The sequence below is a fragment of the Pseudophryne corroboree genome, chromosome 6 (genome assembly GCF_028390025.1).
Source record: "Pseudophryne corroboree isolate aPseCor3 chromosome 6, aPseCor3.hap2, whole genome shotgun sequence".
NCBI lineage: Eukaryota > Metazoa > Chordata > Amphibia > Anura > Myobatrachidae > Pseudophryne > Pseudophryne corroboree.
This window is the reverse complement of record NC_086449.1, coordinates 837,204,380-837,231,922: the sequence shown is the minus strand read 5'-3', so window position 1 is coordinate 837,231,922 and position 27,543 is coordinate 837,204,380. Positions and strand designations below refer to the sequence as shown.

General features: G+C 45.6%; 1 protein-coding gene across 2 annotated transcripts in view; it reads left to right on the top strand.

The window, feature by feature from the left end:
* Nucleotides 1-27,543, top strand: part of LOC134933869 (solute carrier organic anion transporter family member 1A2-like) — a 181,359-nt gene that overhangs the window by 18,534 nt on the left and 135,282 nt on the right. Inside the window, exon 2 of one of the 2 annotated variants that reach the window (XM_063929404.1) lies at nucleotides 1,300-1,395. In XM_063929404.1, coding sequence (XP_063785474.1) covers nucleotides 1,339-1,395 — 57 coding nt within the window. In that variant the 5' untranslated portion in view covers nucleotides 1,300-1,338. Of the gene's footprint in view, nucleotides 1-1,299; nucleotides 1,396-10,931; nucleotides 11,183-27,543 lie in introns of those variants that run through there. The other variant, XM_063929405.1, reaches the window with a different exon arrangement.

Here is a 27,543-nt window from a genome sequence, read left to right as displayed (position 1 = left end):
ACCCCAGCGTGTCACTGCTCTGAGCACTGTTATCATCCAAGAGTGCCGCTGCTCTGATCCACTGGTGTCACCCCAGCATGTCACTGCTCTGAGCCACTGGTGTCACCCCAGCGTGTTATGCTCTGAGCACTGTTATCACCCCAGCGTGTCGCTACTCTGATCCACTGCTGTCACCCCAGCGTGCCGCTGCTCTGATCCACTGCTGTCACCCCAGCGTGCCGCTGCTCTGATCCACTGCGGTCACCCCAGCGTGCCGCTGCTCTGATCCACTGCTGTCACCCCAGCGTGCCGCTGCTCTGATCCACTGCTGTCACCCCAGCGTGCCGCTGCTCTGATCCACTGCTGTCACCCCAGCGTGCCGCTGCTCTGATCCACTGGTGTCACCCCAGCATGACGCTTCTCTGAGCCACTGGTGTCACCCAAGCGTGATACTGCTCAGAGCCACTGGTATTACACTAGCGTGCCGCTACTCTGAGCCACTGGTGCCACCCCAGCATGTCACTACTCGGAGACACTAGTGTTACACCAGCGTGCCGCTACTCTGAGCCACTAGTATTACACCAGCGTGCCGATACTCTGAGCCACTAGTATTACACCAGCGTGCCGATACTCTGAGCCACTAGTATTACACCAGCGTGCCGATACTCTGAGCCACTAGTATTACACCAGCGTGCCGATACTCTGAGCCACTAGTATTACACCAGCGTGCCGATACTCTGAGCCACTAGTATTACACCAGCGTGCCGATACTCTGAGCCACTAGTATTACACGAGCGTGCCGATACTCTGAGCCACTAGTATTACACCAGCGTGCCGCTACTCTGAGCACTCTGCACCATCTGTCATTTCATCCTTTCATCTGGTCACAAGAAGATTAGATTGTATTTCCAACTCCACATAATCTGCTTCTACTCCCAGACTCCCTGATCACTGGGGCACAGCTGGAGCCTGGTGCACTTGGTGTAGAGGTGTAATAAGAGGGTGCAGCAGCCTGCCCAGTCCTATATTAGAGTATTGTTCTTTTACTTCTCACCCTCAGTTCCCTTTTGGCCGCAGTCTATAGGATCCGGACCCTCTGTACAATACAGACGCATGACTTGGTGGTGATTGGACATACCATGGATCGCAGTGGGCGGGGTGACTGGGCCCCATTAGCACAGCTGGAGGATGCGGCACACACAGAGCAGTCGTAGTCTCAGTCTCTATGTCACTGATTAGACGGTGATACTGTGACTATATGTTATTATTATCCTGTTGTATTATGCTGCTATTGAGCTGCATTGTGCTTATGTTTTGCAGAAGGGAGAATAAAACAGTATTAGTCTGAAGTAGAAGATAATGGTGACACAAACTCCAGTCCCTGCGCAGAAGCGATGCCGCGTCTCCAAACTCCATGTAAGTAGCCGGAATACCTCCACAGAGTCTAATGTGCTACATAATATATGTATAATGCTGGTGAGTAACGGTCAGCACATGATTACCTCCACAGAGTGTAATGTGCTACATAATATATGTATAATGCTGGTGAGTAACGGTCAGCACATGATTACCTCCACAGAGTGTAATGTGCTACATAATATATGTATAATGCTGGTGAGTAACGATCAGCGCATGATTACCTCCACAGAGTCTAATGTGCTACATAATATATGTATAATGCTGGTGAGTAACGGTCAGCACATGATTACCTCCACAGAGTGTAATGTGCTACATAATATATGTATAATGCTGGTGAGTAACGGTCAGCACATGATTACCTCCACAGAGTCTAATGTGCTACATAATATATGTATAATGCTGGTGAGTAACGGTCAGCGCATGATTACCTCCACAGAGTGTAATGTGCTACATAATATATGTATAATGCTGGTGAGTAACGGTCAGCACATGATTACCTCCACAGAGTGTAATGTGCTACATAATATATGTATAATGCTGGTGAGTAACGGTCAGCACATGATTACCTCCACAGAGTCTAATGTGCTACATAATATATGTATAATGCTGGTGAGTAACGGTCAGCACATGATTACCTCCACAGAGTCTAATGTGCTACATAATATATGTATAATGCTGGTGAGTAACGATCAGCGCATGATTACCTCCACAGAGTCTAATGTGCTACATAATATATGTATAATGCTGGTGAGTAACGGTCAGCACATGATTACCTCCACAGAGTCTAATGTGCTACATAATACATGTATAATGCTGGTGAGTAACGGTCAGCACATGATTACCTCCACAGAGTGTAATGTGCTACATAATATATGTATAATGCTGGTGAGTAACGGTCAGTGCATGATTACCTCCACAGAGTCTAATGTGCTACATAATATATGTATAATGCTGGTGAGTAACGGCAGAGCCGTAACTAGGGGGGGGCTAGGGGGGCAGGCGACCTGGGCGCGAAAAGAGAGAGGGCGCTGTCGCGAGGCGGTAACCGGTGAGGCATGCAGTGCAGGGGTTGAAGACGCGCTGCCCCCGCTCCGCTGCGCCGGGACGCTCCGGAGATCTGCTTCCCGGAAATACATGTATGAGGCGGTAACCAGGGCATGCAGTGCAGGACGGCGCAGTCGGGTTGAAGAGGCCCCGTCCCCGCTCTGCTGCACCAGGACAGTCAAGTAATCTGCTACCCGTCGGAGACACATGTACGTAGAGGCGTCACTTCACACACATGCAAGCCTCTGCCAGCGCTGTGTGTGTGACGCTTCAGAAACTGAGAGGAGGGGGCCCTGACTGATTTAGCAGATAAGCGCTAGAAGTCTGGAAAGGTAGGGACAGGCGGACAGCTATATATGTAAAATATGTGTGCTGTGTACTGTAACCGTGTGTGTGTGTGTGTGTGTGTGTGTGTGTGTGTGTGTGTGTGTGTGTGTTGGAGCAGGGAGTAGTGCAGTGTAACCCTGTGTGTATGTGTGTTAGAGCAGTGCAGTGTAACCGTGTGTGTGTGTGTGTGTGTGTGTGTGTGTGTGTGTGTGTGTGTGTGTGTGTGTGTTGGAGCAGTGAGCAGTGCAGTATAACCCAGTGTGTATGTGTGTTGGAGCAGTGCAGTGTAACCTTGTGTGTGTTGGAGCAGTGCAGTGTAACCTGTGTGTGGGTGTGCTGGAGCAGTGCAGTGTAACCCTGTGTGTGCTGGAGCAGTTCAGTGTAACCCAGCATGTGAGTGCTGGAGCAATGCAGTGTAACCCTCTGCGTGGGTGTGTGCTGGAGCATTGCAGTGTAACCGTGTGTGTGTGCGTATGTGTGTGTCTACTGGAGCAGTTCAGTGTAACCCGATGTGTGTGCTGGAGCAGTGCAGTGTAACCCAGTGTGTGTGTGTACTGGAGCAGTGCAGCGTAACCAGGTGTTGTGTGTGTGTGTGCGCGCGCGTGCGTGTGTGTATGCTGGAGTACCCGGGGTGGGTACTTAATTTGTATGTATAGGAGGGGTGTATTTAATCACAGTATATTGGGGTATGTGTATATACAAGGGCGTACTGTGTATTGATGGTGTGTACATGTACAGGAGGATGTATTTCTGTATATTTGGGGGGGGGGGGGGGCGCCAAATGACTGCCTTGCCCCGGGTGACAGAAACCCTAGTTTCGGCCCTGGTAACGGTCAGCACATGATTACCTCCACAGAGTCTAATGTGCTACATAATATATGTATAATGCTGGTGAGTAACGGTCAGCACATGATTACCTCCACAGAGTGTAATGTGCTACATAATATATGTATAATGCTGGTGAGTAACGGTCAGCGCATAATTACCTCCACAGAGTGTAATGTGCTACATAATATATGTATAATGCTGGTGAGTAACGGTCAGCACATGATTACCTCCACAGAGTCTAATGTGCTACATAATATATGTATAATGCTGGTGAGTAACGGTCAGCGCATGATTACCTCCACATAGTCTAATGTGCTACATAATATATGTATAATGCTGGTGAGTAACGGTCAGCGCATGATTACCTCCACAGAGTCTAATGTGCTACATAATATATGTATAATGCTGGTGAGTAACGGTCAGCACATGATTACCTCCACAGAGTGTAATGTGCTACATAATATATATATAATGCTGGTGAGTAACGATCAGCACATGATTACCTCCACAGAGTGTAATGTGCTACATAATATATGTATAATGCTGGTGAGTAACGGTCAGCGCATAATTACCTCCACAGAGTGTAATGTGCTACATAATATATGTATAATGCTGGTGAGTAACGGTCAGCACATGATTACCTCCACAGAGTCTAATGTGCTACATAATATATGTATAATGCTGGTGAGTAACGGTCAGCGCATGATTACCTCCACATAGTCTAATGTGCTACATAATATATGTATAATGCTGGTGAGTAACGGTCAGCGCATGATTACCTCCACAGAGTCTAATGTGCTACATAATATATGTATAATGCTGGTGAGTAACGGTCAGCGCATGATTACCTCCACATAGTCTAATGTGCTACATAATATATGTATAATGCTGGTGAGTAACGGTCAGCGCATGATTACCTCCACAGAGTGTAATGTGCTACATAATATATGTATAATGCTGGTGAGTAACGGTCAGTATATGATTACCTCCACAGAGTGTAATGTGCTACATAATATATGTATAATGCTGGTGAGTAACGGTCAGCACATGATTACCTCCACAGAGTCTAATGTGCTACATAATATATGTATAATGCTGGTGAGTAACGGTCAGCACATGATTACCTCCACAGAGTGTAATGTGCTACATAATATATGTATAATGCTGGTGAGTAACGGTCAGCACATGATTACCTCCACAGAGTCTAATGTGCTACATAATATATGTATAATGCTGGTGAGTAACGGTCAGCACATGATTACCTCCACAGAGTGTAATGTGCTACATAATATATGTATAATGCTGGTGAGTAACGGTCAGCACATGATTACCTCCACAGAGTCTAATGTGCTACATAATATATGTATAATGCTGGTGAGTAACGGTCAGCACATGATTACCTCCACAGAGTCTAATGTGCTACATAATATATGTATAATGCTGGTGAGTAACGGTCAGCGCATGATTACCTCCACATAGTCTAATGTGCTACATAATATATGTATAATGCTGGTGAGTAACGGTCAGCACATGATTACCTCCACAGAGTGTAATGTGCTACATAATATATGTATAATGCTGGTGAGTAACGGTCAGCGCATGATTACCTCCACAGAGTCTAATGTGCTACATAATATATGTATAATGCTGGTGAGTAACGGTCAGCACATGATTACCTCCACAGAGTAATGTGCTACATAATATATGTATAATGCTGGTGAGTAACGGTCAGCGCATGATTACCTCCACAGAGTCTAATGTGCTACATAATATATGTATAATGCTGGTGAGTAACGGTCAGCGCATGATTACCTCCACAGAGTGTAATGTGCTACATAATATATGTATAATGCTGGTGAGTAACGGTCAGTGCATGATTACCTCCACAGAGTCTAATGTGCTACATAATATATGTATAATGCTGGTGAGTAACGGTCAGCACATGATTACCTCCACAGAGTCTAATGTGCTACATAATATATGTATAATGCTGGTGAGTAACGGTCAGCGCATGATTACCTCCACAGAGTGTAATGTGCTACATAATATATGTATAATGCTGATGAGTAACGGTCAGCGCATGATTACCTCCACAGAGTCTAATGTGCTACATAATATATGTATAATGCTGGTGAGTAACGGTCAGCGCATGATTACCTCCACAGAGTCTAATGTGCTACATAATATATGTATAATGCTGGTGAGTAACGGTCAGCGCATGATTACCTCCACAGAGTGTAATGTGCTACATAATATATGTATAATGCTGGTGAGTAACGGTCAGCACATGATTACCTCCACAGAGTCTAATGTGCTACATAATATATGTATAATGCTGGTGAGTAACGGTCAGCACATGATTACCTCCACAGAGTCTAATGTGCTACATAATATATGTATAATGCTGGTGAGTAACGGTCAGCACATCATTACCTCCACAGAGTGTAATGTGCTACATAATATATGTATAATGCTGGCGAGTAACGGTCAGCACATGATTACCTCCACAGAGTGTAATGTGCTACATAATATATGTATAATGCTGGCGAGTAACGGTCAGCACATGATTACCTCCACAGAATGTATAATGCTGGTGAGTAACGGTCAGCGCATGATTACCTCCACAGAGTGTAATGTGCTACATAATATATGTATAATGCTGGTGAGCAACGGTCAGCGCATGATTACCTCCACAGAGTGTAATGTGCTACATAATATATGTATAATGCTGGTGAGTAACGGTCAGCGCATGATTACCTCCACAGAGTGTAATGTGCTACATAATATATGTATAATGCTGGTGAGTAACGGTCAGCGCATGATTACCTCCAGAGTCTAATGTGCTACATAATATATGTATAATGCTGGTGAGTAACGGTCAGCACATGATTACCTCCACAGAGTCTAATGTGCTACATAATATATGTATAATGCTGGTGAGTAACGGTCAGCGCATGATTACCTCCACAGAGTCTAATGTGCTACATAATATATGTATAATGCTGGTGAGTAACGGTCAGCACATGATTACCTCCACAGAGTGTAATGTACTACATAATATATGTATAATCCTGGTGAGTAACGGTCAGCACATGATTACCTCCACAGAGTCTAATGTGCTACATAATATATGTATAATGCTGGTGAGTAACGGTCAGCGCATGGTTACCTCCACAGAGTGTAATGTGCTACATAATATATGTATAATGCTGGTGAGTAACGGTCAGCACATGATTACCTCCACAGAGTCTAATGTGCTACATAATATATGTATAATGCTGGTGAGTAACGGTCAGCACATGGTTACCTCCACAGAGTCTAATGTGCTACATAATATATGTATAATGCTGGTGAGTAACGGTCAGCGCATGATTACCTCCACAGAGTGTAATGTGCTACATAATATATGTATAATGCTGGTGAGTAACGGTCAGCGCATGATTACCTCCACAGAGTCTAATGTGCTACATAATATATGTATAATGCTGGTGAGTAACGGTCAGCACATGATTACCTCCACAGAGTCTAATGTGCTACATAATATATGTATAATGCTGGTGAGTAACGGTCAGCGCATGATTACCTCCACAGAGTGTAATGTGCTACATAATATATGTATAATGCTGGTGAGTAACGGTCAGCGCATGATTACCTCCACAGAGTCTAATGTGCTACATAATATATGTATAATGCTGGTGAGTAACGGTCAGCACATGATTACCTCCACAGAGTCTAATGTGCTACATAATATATGTATAATGCTGGTGAGTAACGGTCAGCGCATTATTACCTCCACAGAGTGTAATGTGCTACATAATATATGTATAATGCTGGTGAGTAACGGTCAGCGCATGATTACCTCCACAGAGTGTAATGTGCTACATAACATATGTATAATGCTGGTGAGTAACGGTCAGCGCATTATTACCTCCACAGAGTCTAATGTGCTACATAATATATGTATAATGCTGGTGAGTAACGGTCAGCGCATGATTACCTCCACAGAGTCTAATGTGCTACATAATATATGTATAATGCTGGTGAGTAACGGTCAGCGCATGATTACCTCCACAGAGTCTAATGTGCTACATAATATATGTATAATGCTGGTGAGTAACGGTCAGCGCATGATTACCTCCACAGAGTCTAATGTGCTACATAATATATGTATAATGCTGGTGAGTAACGGTCAGCGCATGATTACCTCCACAGAGTCTAATGTGCTACATAATATATGTATAATGCTGGTGAGTAACGGTCAGCACATGATTACCTCCACAGAGTGTAATGTGCTACATAATATATGTATAATGCTGGTGAGTAACGGTCAGCACATGATTACCTCCACAGAGTGTAATGTGCTACATAATATATGTATAATGCTGGTGAGTAACGGTCAGCGCATGATTACCTCCACAGAGTGTAATGTGCTACATAATATATGTATAATGCTGGTGAGTAACGGTCAGCACATGATTACCTCCACAGGGTGTAATGTGCTACATAATATATGTATAATGCTGGTGAGTAACGGTCAGCACATGATTACCTCCACAGAGTGTAATGTGCTACATAATATATGTATAATGCTGGTGAGTAACGGTCAGCACATGATTACCTCCACAGAGTGTAATGTGCTACATAATATATGTATAATGCTGGTGAGTAACGGTCAGCGCATGATTACCTCCACAGAGTCTAATGTGCTACATAATATATGTATAATGCTGGTGAGTAACGGTCAGCACATGATTACCTCCACAGAGTGTAATGTGCTACATAATATATGTATAATGCTGGTGAGTAACGGTCAGCACATGATTACCTCCACAGAGTGTAATGTGCTACATAATATATGTATAATGCTGGTGAGTAACGGTCAGCGCATGATTACCTCCACAGAGTGTAATGTGCTACATAATATATGTATAATGCTGGTGAGTAACGGTCAGCACATGATTACCTCCACAGAGTGTAATGTGCTACATAATATATGTATAATGCTGGTGAGTAACGGTCAGCACATGATTACCTCCACAGAGTGTAATGTGCTACATAATATATGTATAATGCTGGTGAGTAACGGTCAGCGCATGATTACCTCCACAGAGTCTAATGTGCTACATAATATATGTATAATGCTGGTGAGTAACGGTCAGCACATGATTACCTCCACAGAGTCTAATGTGCTACATAATATATGTATAATGCTGGTGAGTAACGGTCAGCACATGATTACCTCCACAGAGTGTAATGTGCTACATAATATATGTATAATGCTGGTGAGTAACGGTCAGCACATGATTACCTCAGCTTCATGAATGCCAGATTACATTACAGAGCTACACAGGCTCGCTGGCCACCTCTGACCTTCTGGCTGCTGCTCCCTAATTACCTCCAAATTCTGAGTGAATTCTCTATGACGCCAAATACCACTTCAATATTTCCTGATTGTCCCAAATTTGCCCTGTATGACCTGAAATCCCCAGAATGTCTTTTAATACACATTGGGGGTCATTCCGACCCGATCGCTCGCTGCAGTTTGTCGCAGCGCAGCGTTCGGGTCGGAACTGCGCACGCGCCGGCGCAGCAGTGCGCCAGCGCATGGCAGCCGTCGTTGCCTAGCAATCGCCTCTGAGGCAGAGGCGGTCGCTGGGCGGGAGGGGGCAGGATGGCGGCATTAAGCCGCCATTTAGGGGGAGCGGTCCGGCCAACGCAGACTTGGCCGGACCATTATGGAAACCATTGCTGGACTTACACACTGGAAAGACGGACATCTCTCACCCCCAAGATTGGACAGGGATATTGTAGATGCGGCTTGATCGGAGCTCAGCTTAATGGTCCTTTTATCCAACTGGAACAACTTTGCTTTGTATTTAGCAAACGAAACATTGAAAAACTAGACAGGTGTGAATCCCCCCTCCCTTGCCCCTTCCGCTTCGTGAGACCCTGCAGTAGATTGAGACGCGCTGGGGGCTGCAGGAGCGCTTCCGTACATTGCAGTGTAAACAAAAAACCTTAAAATGCCCGCCACCGGGGAGACAGGCGCTAGAGGTCAAATGTGATCTCTAGCGTCTGTCTCCTCCTTGGTGGCGGACATTTTTGGTCGGTTTTTACACTGTAAAGTATGAAGCACTTCCACAGCCCCCAGCGCGTCTCAATCTACTGCAGGGGCTGCGATATACATACATACACAGAAGCATGCTGGCAATCAATCCCAATTGCAGTATACACTGGTCTCGGTGTCTTCTTTAGACCATGGCAGTAGATGGGTATATAGATATTATACGTAGCGGCACTCTGAGGACTTTTCAACTAAATAAAAATATATGTGTCAAGCACCTTAAATCGTATCAACATTTTAGTTTTTCTCATGAAAACTTTTGTTAGAACGGGCTTGGCGAAAATTTGAATTAATAAAACTGAAATGATATGATTTAAGGTATATCTACACTTAGTTTAAATGTCCTTAGAGTGCCTCTTCATATAATGTATGTGTGTGTAATATATATATATATATATATATATATATATATATATATATATATATATATATATATATATAAAAAAGGGGGGAGGTACAGCGCCACTTGCGAGATATGATCTCAGTAAAAAGAATCAACCTTAAAAAGAGGGGGTTATAATTACCTAAAATTTACCATAAAAAAACACACATAACCTCATTAAAAGGTGTCTGCCGGGCCCTAAAGATGCAGTGCCGGTACCGCACTGCTGGAGTTATGGAGAGTTGAAGAGATAGGGTTCGGCGCTCAGTGTTGCTAAAAAATGCTAAAAGGCACAAGAATATATATATGTTTATAAAATTTATTTTCTAAAAAAAAAAATTTTTTTAATATATATGAGAGTCAAAAAAGGGATACATAAAAACATAAAAGTATGGTTCAAATAAAATTTTTCAAGTAAAATTTTTACAAGGATAAGAGGATCAACTTAACTTTAAGAAACAGCAGGGGATTGGTGCAGGAAACCCAACGCGTTTCGTCTCAAACAGACTTCTTCAAAGGGTAGGAACATACTGAGCTTCCCTGTCTATTTATAGCCAGAGTACCTGGTGAAGGGGTTGTGACATCACTGGTGGTCACATGATGCAATTATATAGTGCAGGCTTTTAGAATGCTTTTTAGTGCCAATAGATTATATAGGCTAGCAAGTCAGAGCAGAATTAGTAGGTTTTAGGATCAAAGAACGAGTTTTTTCAAGGCTAAAGTCCATAAAAACATTGATTTTAGTATATGAGTGGCATTTCCGCCACACTTCCGGTGACGGATGACGGACCTTCGTCACTTCCGCCCCACTTCCGGTCCGTGATTGCGCATGCGCCCGCGGCGTCTCCCGGCTTTCAGGGTGTTCACTGTACTGGTGTTCACGGCTCTCCTCGGCAGGCGTCAGAATGTACAGGAGGGTTATGTCTCCAAGGACCTATGCGGCGGCGGCCATCTTTGCTGGGATTCCGTCCATTGGATTCCTACAGTACGGCAGCCATCTTTTGGAAGCTCTTTTTAGATCCAGATAATTTTCAGTTACACCCGTGTCCATGGCAACGAAAATAGAAAGAGAATATATGGTAATATCTTTGCAACAGATATTATCTAAACATTCAAAACGATTTCTTTATATGTGGATATGCGATCATCAGCAAAGAATATGAGAATAAATTATAACATGTCCCATTTTTAAATAAATAAATAAAGTGCTAGTGAAATGCTAATTATGAGGTACTATGTAGCAGGACCTCAAGGTTGAAGGAGATGAAATATAATATACATAGGAGTGTAAGATAAGCAGAAGTGTTTTTTTGAAATAATATATTTCACTAATATGTTCATTATAAGTGGCAGTGCAAAGTGTTGATTAGGATTATAATGGTGGAAAGCGCAGAGGTTTCGTGACCTTGTGGCGTTAATTTTAAAAAAGGGGTGAGATTGCAAACATTATAAGTTGGTATTATACTGGCGCCATTTGTTAAAACATTACAGTACCCAATCTTCTCAGGTATTCCCCTCCCCTGGTACTGATCAGGCCCAAACACTGCTTAGCTTCCAAGATCGGACGAGATTGGGCGTCCCAGTGTGGTTTGACTGTACGCGAAAAAAATTGGACATCACAATACCGTGTTATTTTATTTGCTTTATTGTGGGCAGTAGATAACTAAGAAGTGTGAAGTGAGGGAGGTATAGGGGGGAGCAGTGGATAACTAGAAACCGTGTAATACTTATACGATACTGCACCTCATAAAAAAGGGGCAATTTCGTAACCCTCATTGAGGCCGACTGGGTGTAGAGTCTGCAACTGGAAAATCCAATAAATTTCTCGTCTTGAAAGTTTGTTTCCTAGGTCTCCTCCTCTCTCGCCCAAGCAAACGTGTTCAATTGCCTTAAAAGTAAGGTCCTCTGGATTGGAGTTGTGTTTACATGCAAAATGTCGAGAAACTGCGTGGCTAACAACCTTGTTCTTGATATTCCTTATGTGCTCTTGAATCCGTTTTGATGTTTTTTTCTTTACCACTGTTAAATTAAATTGTTTCTTTGATTTTACATACCCAGACTAAAGCCCTCTATTCCCTTGGGCATCAGCCTTAGTAGATGACGTTGACGGACTTGTTTCGTCATGACTGTTAGCAGCACCTGCAGCACTAGTATGTGCTTCCTGCACTCTCAACTGCCCGTCCTCCATATCTATCAACAAACACGAACTAAGTGGGGTACAGCACAAATCACAATTTGGTAAAAAAAATGTACCACCTACAGTGTCACGGAATACGTATATGAGTCAGAAATAGTAATTTCACACTAAGGTTTAATTTTACCTGCAGTGTCACACAATACGTGTATGATTATACACTGCAGTCTGACCAGCACTATCACAGAAAAATAATAGTATGGTACACTGGGGTTTAGCACAAAAAATAATATAAATATATATATATATATATAGTGCAAAAGACCCGGCACTCCTCTCGCTCCCCAGCGTGTCAGAAATGTGCTCCCGTGCCCTCACCTTCTAGGACCTGGATCCCATAGATAGCAGTAGGAATAAGTGCGGCACTGGGAGTCTTGAAATGAAAAGTGAAAAAGCCGTGTCTCTCTTTATTTCATCTACGTTTCGGGGACGCAGCCCCTTCATCAGGATAACCACAAAGTGTAATAAAACGTGTTTAAATACCATTAGAAAGAGGAGGTACTCACCGCCGCCTCCAGCCACGCTGCCCGGGTCCCGGTGCTGACGTCACTCCGCCCACCAGAAGTGACGCGGCTCCGGTCCGTGCGGCTAGCGCACTGAGGCTAGGGTAAAAGTAACCATGACAACAAGTTACAACAAAATAGCAGCTGCGCTAACACGATGCACTTTATACGAGTTAGCGCAGCTGCTATTTTGTTGTAACTTGTTGTCATGGTTACTTTTACTCTAGCCTCAGTGCGCTAGCCGCACGGACCAGAGCCGCGTCACTTCCGGTGGGCGGAGTGACGTCAGGACCGGGACCCGGGCAGCGTGGCTGGAGGCGGCGGTGAGTACCTCCTCTTTCTAATGGTATTTAAACACGTTTTATTACACTTTGTGGTTATCCTGATGAAGGGGCTGCGTCCCCGAAACGTAGATGAAATAAAGACACAGCTTTTTCACTTTTCATTTCAAGACTCCCAGTGCCGCACTTATTCCTACTGCTATATATATATATATATTTTTTTTTTTATAAATCATATATTCACCTTTTAGAACTGCAGCAGAGCATCATAGATTGGTAGAGGACCCCTAGATTGGCAGTGTACCCCTTTATGTACAATAAAGAATGGACCACCTAGTGACACAATACGTGTATAATTATACACTGCGGTCTGACCGGCACTTTAACAGAAAAATAATAGTATAGTACACTGAGGTTTGGCAACAAATAAATAAATAAATATATATATATATACATACATACATTTTTTATTTTAAATATTAGATTTAGCTTTTAGAACTGGTGTAGAGCGCCATAGATTGGTAGAGAACCCCTAGATTGGTAGAGGACGCCTTTATGTACAACAAAGCATGGACCACCTAGTGTCACAAATCAATACGTCTTTGATTATACAATGCGGTCTGACTGGCAGTGTCACAGAAAATAATAGTATAGTACACTGGGGTTTAGCACAAAATATATATATATATATATATATTTTTTAAATCATATTTTTAGCTTATATAACTGGTGCAGAGCATCATAGATTGGCAGAGGACCCATTTATGTACAATAAAGCACAGACCACCGGGGTACCCCTAGAGGACACATTAGCCGCAGCACCCTGGAACCCCTTTAACAGCCCCAGTCCCTTGAAGGGCAAAACTGGACAACAGAGCACCCCTGACACGTCCGTTCAATACAAGGTCCACAGCCGGAGTAAAAAGACGTGATCACCTGGGGCCTTATATAGTATCCAAAACCCGCAAGAATCCGACAGTGGGAGGATTAAATTTTGCCTCAATTTGGGATCTGAGTCACGTGAGAAAACCCGAGCCAGACTCTGTTCGTAATGTTCGGGTGGGTCTGGTGAAACCTATGGTAGATGCGGCTGCTGGAGGGAATGCGGGGATCACTGCCTGCTGCGGTGCCTCCTATATACATTCAGGGTATGTTTGTGGCTAACCCCTGACAACGGGTATTTCAGGGAAATAGCTGTAATATTGCTTTTATACTTAAATGGATTTTTTTTCATAAATGGGTCCCACGGAGAAAGAGAGAAAGATTTGAAATTACAAGTTATACAAGAGGTATGTAGTAATATAAAATGCTCCATTGCTTAACGGTGATATAACAATAAAAAAGATACATTTATTAGTTCTGTATTTTTAGGCTTAGTTAACATGGGAAAGGTTAAAACGGAATAAGAGAGATAAGGACAGTGTGGATGCAGGGGCATTGCGGCATACCCAGCATTCCATAAGAGTAACTTACCAAATATGCTGTCAAGGGGCATAAGTTCATACCAGGTGCCTGGAGGTGACGTTGATGGTGGTGCCCTCCTTTGCCTCCCTGGCGTTCATCAGTGCATCTGCAGTAGTGCAAGTGAGGGGGCAAAGCAGGTAGTAATGTAATCACAATGAAATCACATTACTTTGCAGTAATCGCCAGTACTGGCATCCAACAGGAAAAAAATTAAAACCACATTGTCCGCCACTGGAAAAAACAGAAACCATATTCTCTCCAATAGGAAAAAACAAAATCATATTGTCTACCACAGGAAAAAAAAATAAAACATAGTCTCCAATAGGAAAAAATAAAACCACACTGTCCACTACTGGAAAAAAATTAAAACCACTTTTGCCCCTACAGAAAAAAAAAAATACATCAATATTGTCCACCACAGAAAAAAAAACATAAAATCACATTGTCCACAACTGGAAAGAAACACAATACAGTATCACAGGATGCCACAGGGGAAAAAAAACACTGTCAGCTATTGGGGGAAAAAAAAATCACTCCCACTGTAAAAAATAATAAAAATACATTGTCTACCACTTTAAAGAAAAAAATAAAAACACATTGTCCACCACTGGAAAACATCAAAACACATTCACCCCCACAGGAAAAAGATCGAAACACATTGTCTGCCACTGGAAAAAATTAAAACACTGTTTGTCCCCAACAGGAAAAAAATTAATACAACATTGTCTGCCACTGAAAAAAAAACCCATTTAACCACACAGAAAAAAAATAAAAACACACTGTCCACCATATGACAAAATAAAACCACATTGTCCACCACAGGAAAAAAAATGAAAACACATTGTCTACCACAAGAGAAAAAATCAAATCACATTTGCACCCACAAGAAAAATAAATAAAAACATATTGTCCACCACAGGAAAAATTTAAAAACACATTGTCCACCACAGGAAAAAATTTAAACACAGTGTCTGCCACTGGAAAAAATAAAAACACATGCGCCACACGGGAAAAAATATAAAACACATTGCTACAGGAAAAAACTTTAAACAAATTGTCTGCCATTGGAAAAAGTTAAAACACATTGTCCACCATTGGAAAAAATTAAACCACATTCACCTCACAGGGAAAAAAAACTGCATTGTCCACCACAGGAAAAAATTAAAACACATTGACCCACTGTCACGACGTCATTACTTGCCTTTCAGATGTCTCCTGAGGCTGGCTCAGCGTTCCAAGGCCGGATCTCATCTGTGTCCACATTCTGCATATCCCTCCTGTCACGCTGAGACGCTGTCACAGCGGCGCCATGTTTGAATCCTGCATGGCGTCTCCTGTCCTCTGCAGCCGGCGCCGCCATTACTGTTATGTTTCCACATGGTTTCCAAACCAGCTTTCCTTCCAAGTTCTAACATGGGCGCAGCCATGTTGGATCCAATCACATGTCTCAGTTCCACCAATCCACTGCCTCTGGAAATCTGCATAATTGCCCAGCCAATGCCTACATTGCTGCAGGTATAAGTATCCTGTGCCTGGGCCAGGAAATCGTCAGTGCTTTGTTTGTCATACATTGTTCCAGTCTATCTCTACTGTGGTTGTTTTTCCAGGTTCCAGCTCCTGTCTCCAGCATCCACTAAAGAGACCCGCACCTGCCTACCATCCTGCGGTGCAGCCTGACTCTGCAGTCCTCCGTGGCTGATCCAGTTTCCAGCTTCCAGCTATTGCATCTGCTTCCAGCAGTATCCACTACCACCGGTAATCATCCTTCAACTCCTCTATTTCCATGCTCCCTAGCATCTTACTATATTCACTCCGTGTTTCATCACCTGGCTGGTTCCACCCAGCATTCATTCAGTGACTTTATCATCTGGCTGATCCCATTCCGCATCCACTCCGTGTCTTACCACCTGGCTGGTTCTATCCAGCAAATACAACAGCTGATTCAAGTTACCAACTTCATCTGTTCCATCTAATGGCATGTTCCTCGGATATCTTCACTACTACAGCCAGGCCTGGTAAGGTTATTCCATCTAAGGACTTTAACAGCTGTTCTTAACCTACCAGTGCCCTGTGAAACCATTTCATGGTCAGAGTGGTCCAGGAATTATATTATTTATTTTCTCTATCGTCCTAAGTGGATGCTGGGGTTCCTGAAAGGACCATGGGGAATAGCGGCTCCGCAGGAGACAGGGCACAAAAGTAAAGCTTTTACAGGTCAGGTGGTGTGTACTGGCTCCTCCCCCTATGACCCTCCTCCAGACTCCAGTTAGATTTTTGTGCCCGGCCGAGAAGGGTGCAATTCTAGGTGGCTCTCATAAAGAGCTGCTTAGAGAGTTTAGCTTAGGTTTTTTATTTTACAGTGATTCCTGCTGGCAACAGGATCACTGCAACGAGGGACAGAGGGGAGAAGAAGTGAACTCACCTGCGTGCAGGATGGATTGGCTTCTTGGCTACTGGACATGAAGCTCCAGAGGGACGATCACAGGTACAGCCTGGATGGTCACCGGAGCCACGCCGCCGGCCCCCTCACAGATGCTGAAGCAAGAAGAGGTCCAGAATCGGCGGCTGAAGACTCCTGCAGTCTTCTTAAGGTAGCGCACAGCACTGCAGCTGTGCGCCATTTTCCTCTCAGCACACTTCACACGGCAGTCACTGAGGGTGCAGGGCGCTGGGGGGGGGGCGCCCTGGGAGGCAAATGAAAACCTTTAAAAAGGCTAAAAATACCTCACATATAGCCCCAGAGGCTATATGGAGATATTTACCCCTGCCTAAATGTACTAAATAGCGGGAGACGAGCCCGCCGAAAAAGGGGCGGGGCCTATCTCCTCAGCACACGGCGCCATTTTCTGTCACAGCTCCGCTGGTCAGGAAGGCTCCCAGGTCTCTCCCCTGCACTGCACTACAGAAACAGGGTATAACAGAGAGGGGGGGCAAAATAAATGGCAATATATTAATATAAAAGCAGCTATAAGGGAGCACTTAATCATAAGGCTATCCCTGTCATATATAGCGCTTTTTGGTGTGTGCTGGCAGACTCTCCCTCTGTCTCCCCAAAGGGCTAGTGGGTCCTGTCTTCGTATAGAGCATTCCCTGTGTGTCTGCTGTGTGTCGGTACGTGTGTGTCGACATGTATGAGGACGTTATTGGTGTGGAGGCGGAGCAATTGCCAAATATGAGGATGTCACCTCCTAGGGGGTCGACACCAGAATGGATGCCTTTATTTGTGGAATTACGGGATAGCGTCAACTCGCTTAAGCAGTCGTTTGCCGACATGAGGCGGCCGGACACTCAATTAGTGCCTGTCCAGGCGCCTCAAACACCGTCAGGGGCTGTAAAACGCCCCTTGCCTCAGTCGGTCGACACAGACCCAGACACAGGCACTGATTCCGGTGGTGAAGGTGACGAATCAACCGTATTTTCCAGTAGGGCCACACGTTATATGATTTTGGCAATAAAGGAGATGTTACATTTAGCTGATACTACAGGTACCACTAAACAGGGTATTATGTGGGGTGTGAAAAAACTACCAGTAGTTTTTACCGAATCAGAAGAATTAAATGACGTGTGTGATGAAGCGTGGGGTGCCCCGATAAAAAACTGCTAATTTCAAAGAAGTTATTGGCTTTATACCCTTTCCCGCCAGAGGTTAGGGAGCGCTGGGAAACACCTCCTAGGGTGGACAAAGCGCTAACACGCTTATCAAAACAAGTGGCGTTACCCTCTCCTGAGACGGCCGCACTTAAAGATCCATCAGATAGGAGGATGGAAAATATCCAAAAAGGTATATACACACATGCAGGTGTTATACTACGACCAGCTATTGCGACTGCCTGGATGTGCAGTGCTGGGGTAGTTTGGTCAGAGTCCCTGATCGTAAATATTGATACCCTGGACAGGGACAATATTTTACTGTCGTTAGAACAAATAAAGGATGCATTTCTTTATATGCGTGATGCACAGAGAGATATCTGCACACTGGCATCACGGGTAAGTGCTATGTCCATTTCGGCCAGAAGAGCTTTATGGACACGACAGTGGACAGGCGATGCGTAGAGGAGTTATTTGGGGTCGGTCTATCGGATTTGGTGGCCACGGCTACGGCCGGGAAATCCACCTTTCTACCTCAAGTCACTCCCCAACAGAAAAAGGCACCGACCTTTCAACCGCAGCCCTTTCGTTCCTTTAAAAATAAGAGAGCAAAGGGCTATTCATATCTGCCACGAGGCAGAGGACGAGGGAAGAGACAGCAACAGGCAGCTCCTTCCCAGGAACAGAAGCCCTCCCCGGCTTCTACAAAAGCCTCAGCATGACGCTGGGGCTTCGCAAGCGGACTCGGGGGCGGTAGGCGGTCGTCTCAAGAATTACAGCGCGCAGTGGGCTCACTCGCAGGTAAATCCCTGGATCCTGCAGATAATATCTCAGGGGTACAGGTTGAAATTAGAGACAGAGCCACCTCGCCGTTTCCTGAAGTCTGCTTTACCAACGTCCCCCTCAGAAAGGGAGACGGTTTTGGAAGCCATTCACAAGCTGTATTCTCAGCAGGTGATAGTCAAGGTACCTCTTCTACAACAAGGGAAGGGGTATTATTCCACTCTTTTTGTGGTACCGAAGCCGGATGGCTCGGTAAGGCCTATTCTAAATCTGAAGTCCTTGAACCTGTACATAAAGAAGTTCAAGTTCAAGATGGAGTCACTCAGAGCAGTGATAGCGAACCTGGAAGAAGGGGACTTTATGGTATCCTTGGACATCAAGGATGCGTATCTCCACGTTCCAATTACCCCTCACACCAGGGGTACCTCAGGTTCGTTGTACAAAACTGTCACTATCAGTTTCAGACGCTGCCGTTTGGTTTGTCCACGGCACCTCGGGTCTTTACAAAGGTAATGGCCGAGATAATATTTCTTCTTCGAAGAAAAGGCGTATAAATTATCCCATACTTGGACGATCTCCTAATAAGGGCAAGGTCCAGAGAACAGCTAGAGATGGGTTTAGCACTATCTCAAGAGGTGCTAAAGCAGCACGGATGGATTCTGAATATTCCAAAATCCCAATTAATGCCGACAACTCGTCTGCTGTTCCTGGGGATGATTCTGGACACAGTTCAGAAAAAGGTTTTTCTTCCCGAAGAAAAAGCCAAGGAGTTATCTGACCTGGTCAGGAACCTCCTAAAACCAGGAAAGGTGTCTGTACATCAATGCACAAGAGTCCTGGGAAAAAATGGTAGCTTCTTACGAAGCAATCCCTTTCGGCAGATTCCATGCAAAGGGATCTGTTGGACAAATGGTCAGGGTCGCATCTTCAGATGCACCTGCGGATAACCCTGTCGCCGAGGACAAGGGTATCCCTTCTGTGGTGGTTGCAGGAGGCTCATCTATTGGAGGGCCGCAGATTCGGCATGCAGGATTGGATCCTGGTGACCACGGATGCCAGCCTGAGAGGCTGGGGAGCAGTCACACAGGGAAGAAATTTCCAGGGAGTGTGGTCGAGCCTGAAAAAGTCTCTTCACATAAGCATTCTGGAACTAAGAGCAATCTACAATGCTCTAAGCCAGGCGGAACCTCTGCTTCAAGGAAGACCGGTGTTGATCCAGTCGGACAACATCACGGCAGTCGCCCATGTAAACAGACAGGGCGGCACAAGAAGCAGGAGGGCAATGGCAGAAGCTGCCAGGATCCTTCGCTGGGCGGAGAATCACGTGATAGCACTGTCAGCAGTATTCATCCCGGGCGTGGACAACTGGGAAGCAGACTTCCTCAGCAGACACGACCTTCACCCGGGAGAGTGGGGACTTCATCCAGAAGTTTTCCACATGCTATTAAACCGTTGGGTAAAACCAATGGTGGACAGGATGGCGTCTCGCCTCAACAATACACTGGACAGGTATTGCGCCAGGTCAAGAGATCCGCAGGCAATAGCTGTGGACGCGCTGGTAACACCTTGGGTGTACCAGTCGGTATATGTGTTTCCTCCTCTGCCTCTCATACCAAAGGTATTGAGGATTATACGGCAAAGAGGAGTAAGACTAGTGGCTCCGGATTGGCCAAGAAGGACTTGGTACCCGGAACTTCAAGAGATGGTCACGGACGATCCGTGGCCTCTACTTCTGAGAAGGGACCTGCTTCAGCAGGGTCCTTGTCTTTTTCAAGACTTACCGCGGCTGCGTTTGACGGCATGGCGTTTGAATGCCAGATCCTAAAAGGAAAAGGCATTCCAGAAGAAGTCATTCCTACCTTGATAAAGGCAAGGAAGGAAGTCACCGCGAAGCATTGTCGCCGTATTTGGCGAAAATATGTTGCGTGGTGCGAGCAGCGGAGTGCTCCGATGGAGGAATTTCAACTGGGTCGTTTTCCTACATTTCCTGCAATCAGGATTGTCTAGGGGTCTCAAATTGGGATCTATTAAGGTTCAAATTTCGGCCCTATCAATATTCTTCCAAAAAGAATTGGCCTCAGTCCCTGAGGTCCAGATTTTTATCAAAGGAGTACTGCATATACAGCCTCCTGTGGTGCCTAAGGTGGCACCGTGGGATCTAAATGTAGTTTTAGATTTCCTCAAATCCAATTGGTTTGAACCACTAAAGAATGTGGATTTGAAATATCTCACATGGAAAGTGACTATGTTACTGGCCCTGGCTTCGGCCGGGAGAGTATCTGAACTGGCGGCTTTGTTTTATAAAAGCCCTTATTTAATTTTCCATTCGACATAGGGCAGAGCTGCGGACGCGTCCGCATTTTCTCCCTAAGGTGGTATCAGCGTTTCACCTGAACCAGCCTATTGTAGTGCCTGCGGCTACAGACGACTTGAAGGACTCCAAGTTGTTGGACGTTGTCAGAGCCTTAAAAATATACATTTAAAGGACGGCTGGAGTCAGAAAATCTGACTCGCTGTTTATACTGTATGCACCCAACAAGTTGGGTGCACCTGCTTCTAAGCAGTCGATTGCTCGTTGGATTTGTAACAAAATTCAACTTGTACATTCTGTGGCAGGCCTGCCACAGCCTAAATCTGTTAAGGCCCATTCCGCAAGGAAGGTGGGCTCATCTTGGGCGGCTGCCCGAGGGGTCTCGGCATTACAACTCTGCCGAGCAGCTACGTGGTCAGGGGAGAACACGTTTGTAAATTTTTACAAATTTGATACCCTGGCAAAGGAGGACCTGGAGTTCTCTCATTCGGTGCTGCAGAGTCATCCGCACTCTCCCGCCCGTTTGGGAGCTTTGGTATAATCCCCATGGTCCTTTCAGGAACCCCAGCATCCACTTAGGACGATAGAGAAAATAAGAATTTACTTACCGATAATTCTATTTCTCGGAGTCCGTAGTGGATGCTGGGCGCCCATCCCAAGTGCGGATTATCTGCAATACTTGTACATAGTTATTGTTAACTAATTCGGGTTATTGTTTAGGAAGCCATCTTTCAGAGGCTCCTCTGTTATCATACTGTTAACTGGGTTTAGATCACAAGTTGTACGGTGTGATTGGTGTGGCTGGTATGAGTCTTACCCGGGATTCAAAATCCTCCCTTATTGTGTACGCTCGTCCGGGCACAGTACCTAACTGGAGTCTGGAGGAGGGTCATAGGGGGAGGAGCCAGTACACACCACCTGACCTGTAAAAGCTTTACTTTTGTGCCCTGTCTCCTGCGGAGCCGCTATTCCCCATGGTCCTTTCAGGAACCCCAGCATCCACTACGGACTCCGAGAAATAGAATTATCGGTAAGTAAATTCTTATTATTGCCATTATTTAACCTTGAATGCTGTCTGTTTACACGGAGTCTGTGAATAAACTTTTATTTTGACTATTACCTGGTTGTCATGGTCACACCTTCGGGTTTCATTTAAACACTTACATGTCCAGGGGTCTGATTAAACCTCCCCGGTTTAAGTTCCTCTCAGCCCCTACAACTGAGGCTTTCTCCTGTCAGCCAAAACCCTCAGTTGTGACAGTAAGCACTGACCATATGAATCCAGCCGGAGACCATGATCAAGCGGTTAGGCCGATGCAAGAACTGGCAGCCCGACTTGAACATCAGGAGGCTGCACAAAGCCATATCATCTGCTGTCTCCAGGATCTCTCTACGCGGCTGGATGGGATTCAAACGACCCTCCGTGAACCTGACACGTCCGGTGCGTCCACCACAGTGACACCAGCTGTAACCCCACCCACCTTGCCCATTTCCATTACACGTCTTCATCTTCCAACGCCAGCAAAATTTGACGGATCTCCAAGGTTCTGCAGGGGATTTCTCAACCAATGCGAAATCCATTTTGAGCTTCAACCTGGCAATTTCCCCAGTGACCGTACTAAAATTGCCTATATCATCTCCCTTCTCAGCGGCTCAGCCCTTGACTGGGCATCACCTTTATGGGAGAAGTCTGATCCCCTGCTGTCCTCCTATACTGACTTTGTGGCAACATTCAGGCGCATCTTCGACGAGCCAGGCTGGGTAACCTCTGCTTCATCTGAGATTCTGCGTTTACGCCAGGGAATACGTATTGTGGGACAGTATCTAATACAGTTCCAAATCCTGGCATCCGAACTGGCATGGAACGACGAGGCCCTGTATGCTGCATTCTGGCATGGCTTATCTGAGCGCATCAAGGATGAGTTAGCTACCAGAGACTTGCCCTCTAAGTTGGATGAGCTAATTTCATTATGCACGAAGGTTGATCTACGGTTCAGCGAAAGAGCAATTGAGCGGGGAAGGTCATCCACTCCAAAATCCTCTGCTCCTCCTCCTCGTCAACTGTCTCCGTCCGAAGATGAGCCCATGCAAATTGGTCGTTCCCGTCTATCCCCTGCTGAGCGCCGAAGACGTCTTTCCGAGTTCCTCTGTCTCTACTGTGCAGCTCCGTCTCACGCAATCAATGCCTGTCCCAAACGTCCGGGACTTCAAGTCCTAGCTCACCAAAGAGAGGGCCGGCTAGGAGTAATGCTCTCCTCTCCATCTCCTCGTGATTGTAATCTCCCAGTCTCGCTTCAAATTGCTCAACGTTACAGGAACGTCATTGCCCTCCTTGATTCCGGAGCAGCTGGGAATTTCATAACCGAAGCTTATGTTAAACGGTGGTCCCTACCCACCGAGAGACTTTCCTCGTCCATCTCCTTGACTGCCGTGGATGGCAGCAAGATATTTGACGCAGTTATTTCTCTAAGGACTCTACCAGTTCGTCTGAGAGTGGGAGTTCTTTATGCAGAATTTATTTCCTTCCTAGTGATTCCAAGAGCCACACATCCAGTGGTTTTGGGCCTTCCATGGCTCCGCCTCCACAATCCATCGATTGACTGGACGACTACGCAGATACTAGCATAGGGTCCCTCCTGTGCTGAGACCTGTTTGTCCAAAGTGCTTCCTGTTTGTTCTTATTTCCCCAGGTCGTCTGATGTTCCACCTCCTCCATATCAAGACTACACGGACGTGTTCAGTAAAGCTTCTGCTGATATCCTTCCTCCTCATAGAGAATGGGACTGCCCAATTGATCTCATTCCAGGGAAGGTTCCACCTCGAGGCCGAACTTATCCGTTGTCTCTGCCTGAGACGCACTCCATGGAGGAGTACATCAAAGAGAACCTGGCGAAGGGTTTTATCCGACCTTCTTCTTCTCCAGCTGGCGCAGGCTTCTTCTTCGTTAAGAAGAAAGACGGTGGTCTGTGGCCGTGCATCGACTACAGAGGTCTGAACGACATTACCGTCAAGAACCGGTATCCTTTACCCTTGATTACAGAGCTCTTCGACAGAGTCAGCATAGCAACTATCTTTACAAAGTCGGATTTGAGGGGTGCCTACAATCTCATCCGGATCCGTGAGGGTGACGAGTGGAAGACCGCCTTTAACACCCGTGATGGACATTATGAGTACCTCGTCATGCCCTTCGGATTGAGCAATGCTCCAGCTGTCTTCCAGCATTTCGTCAATGAGATCTTCAGAGACATCTTATACCACCATGTCGTGGTATATCTAGATGATATCCTCATCTTTGCCAATAATCTAGAGGAACATCGTTTTTGGGTAAAGGAGGTTCTGTCCCGTCTCCGTGTCAATCATCTCTATTGCAAATTGGAGAAATGTGTTTTTGAAGTTAAATCCATTCCGTTTCTAGGTTACATTGTGTCCGGTTCCGGACTAGAGATGGATCCTGAGAAACTACAAGCAATCCAGAATTGGCCGATACCCTTAACCCTCAAAGGGGTCCAGAGGTTCTTAGGGTTCGCCAATTATTACAGAAAGTTTATACGAGACTTTTCCACCATTGTGGCGCCTATCACTGCATTAACCAAGAAGGGTGCTAACCCGTCCAAGTGGTCTGAAGAAGCTACGCAAGCTTTTCATCTCCTAAAGCAACGTTTCATCTCTGCACCAGTTCTGAAACAGCCCGACATCGACTCTCCTTTCATCTTAGAGGTGGATGCCTCCTCCGTTGGAGTAGGAGCGGTGTTATCCCAGAGGGCTAAAGATGGCCATCTACATCCTTGCAGTTTCTTCTCCCGGAAGTTCTCCCCAGCTGAGCGCAACTATGCCATTGGCGACCAGGAGTTGCTAGCCATCAAGCTCGCTCTAGAGGAGTGGAGATATCTGTTGGAGGGAGCTTCTCATTCAATTACTATACTTACCGACCACAAGAATCTTTTATATCTGAAAAGCGCACAATGTCTTAACCCTCGTCAGGCCAGATGGGCACTTTTCTTTTCCAGGTTTGACTTTAAACTCCAGTTCTGTCCGGGTTCTCAGAATCGCAAGGCCGATGCCCTTTCCCACTCATGGGAGCAAGAAAATGAGTCGGAGTCTGCGGACAAGCATCCTATTATTAATCCGTTGGCATTCTCCACGGTAGGGATGGACTCTACGCCTCCACCAGGGAAAAGTTTTGTGAAGCCGGTATTAAGGAAGAAGCTCATGCATTGGGCCCATGCTTCCCGTTTTGCCGGACATACAGGCATTCAGAAAACCCTTGAATTTATTTCTAGGTCCTACTGGTGGCCAACTCTGAAGAAGGACGTCATGGAGTTTATTGCTTCTTGCCCGAAGTGTGCCCAACACAAAGTCTCCCGCCAGTCGCCTGCAGGGCAACTGGTTCCATTATCTGTTCCCCGTCGACCGTGGACCCATTTGTCCATGGACTTTGTTACAGACCTGCCTATGTGCAACAAGTTTAATACCATCTGGGTGGTAGTTGACCGGTTCACCAAGATGGCACATTTCATACCCCTCACCGGTCTTCCGTCAGCTTCCAAGTTGGCTCAAGTGTTTATCCAAAGATCTTCCGACTTCACGGTCTTCCTGAAGAGATCATCTCCGATCGTGGAGTACAATTCGTAGCCAAATTTTGGCGAAGTTTGTGTCAAGCCCTCCAAGTCAAGTTAAAGTTTTCTACAGCTTACCATCCTCAGACCAATGGTCAGACCGAGAGGGTGAATCAGGACTTGGAGGCCTTCCTCCGCATTTATGTGTCTTCCTCCCAAGATGACTGGGTTCAACTCCTTCCTTGGGCCGAGTTTAGCCACAATAATCAATACCATTCCTCATCTTCTTCAACACCATTCTTCATCAACTATGGATTCCACCCTAAAGTTCCAGAATTCCAACCGCTTCCAGCAACTTCTGTTCCAGCAGTGGATGTCACCTTGCGTCAGTTTTCAAATAACTGGTAGAATGTCCGCGCGGCCCTGCTTAAAGCCTCCTTCAGGTACAAGAAGTTTGCCGATAGGAAGCGTAGAGCGGTTCCTGCTCTCAAGGTGGGTGATCGTGTATGGTTGTCCACGAAAAATTTGAGGTTGAGAGTTCCCAGCATGAAATTTGCACCTCGTTTCATCGGTCCTTTTAAAATTGAACAAGTCATCAATCCCGTTGCTTACAGACTCCAGTTACCTCCCTTCTTGAAAATACCCAGGACATTCCATGTTTCCCTGTTGAAACTGCTGATCCTGAATCGGTTTCATTCTGCACTTCCTCCATCTCCTAAAGTTCAGACTCAACGGGGAGTCGAGTATGAGGTGGCCAAGATTCTGGACTCACGTTTCCGTTACGGTCCGTTGCAGTATCTTATTGACTGGAAGGGCTATGGTCCTGAAGAACGCTCTTGGACCAATGCCTCAGATGTCCATGCTCCTGTCTTGGTCCGGAATTTCCACTCGAAGTTTCCTCTAAAGCCTAAGAAGTGTCCTGGGGCCACTCCTAAAGGGGGGGGTGCTGTCACGATCCGGGTATCTGGACGCCATTACTTGCCTTTCAGATGTCTCCTGAGGCTGGCTCAGCGTTCCAAGGCCGGATCTCATCTGTGTCGACATTCTGCATATCCCTCCTGTCACGCTGAGACGCTGTCACAGCGACGCCATGTTTGAATCCTGCATGGCGTCTCCAGTCCTCTGCGGCCGGCGCCGCCATTACTGTTATGTTTCCACATGGTTTCCAAACCAGCTTTCCCTCCAAGTTCTAACATGGGCGCAGCCATGTTGGATCCAATCACATGTCTCAGTTCCACCAATCCACTGCCTCTGGAAATCTGCATAATTGTCCAGCCAATGCCTGCATTGCTGCAGGTATAAGTATCCTGTGCCTGGGCCAGGAAATGGTCAGTGCTTTGTTTGTCATACCTTGTTCCAGTCTCTCTCTCCTGTGGTTGTTTTTCCAGGTTCCAGCTCCTGTCTCCAGCATCCACTAAAGAGACCCGCACCTGCCTACCATCCTGCGGTGCAGCCTGACTCTGCAGTCCTCCGTGGCTGATCCAGTTTCCAGCTTCCAGCTATTGCATCTGCTTCCAGCAGTATCCACTACCACCGGTAATCATCCTTCAACTCCTCTATTTCCACGCTCCCTAGCATCTTACTATATTCACTCCGTGTTTCATCACCTGGCTGGTTCCACCCAGCATTCATTCAGTGACTTTATCATCTGGCTGATCCCATTCCGCATCCACTCCGTGTCTTACCACCTGGCTGGTTCTATCCAGCAAATACAACAGCTGATTCAAGTTACCAACTTCATCTGTTCCATCTACTGGCAT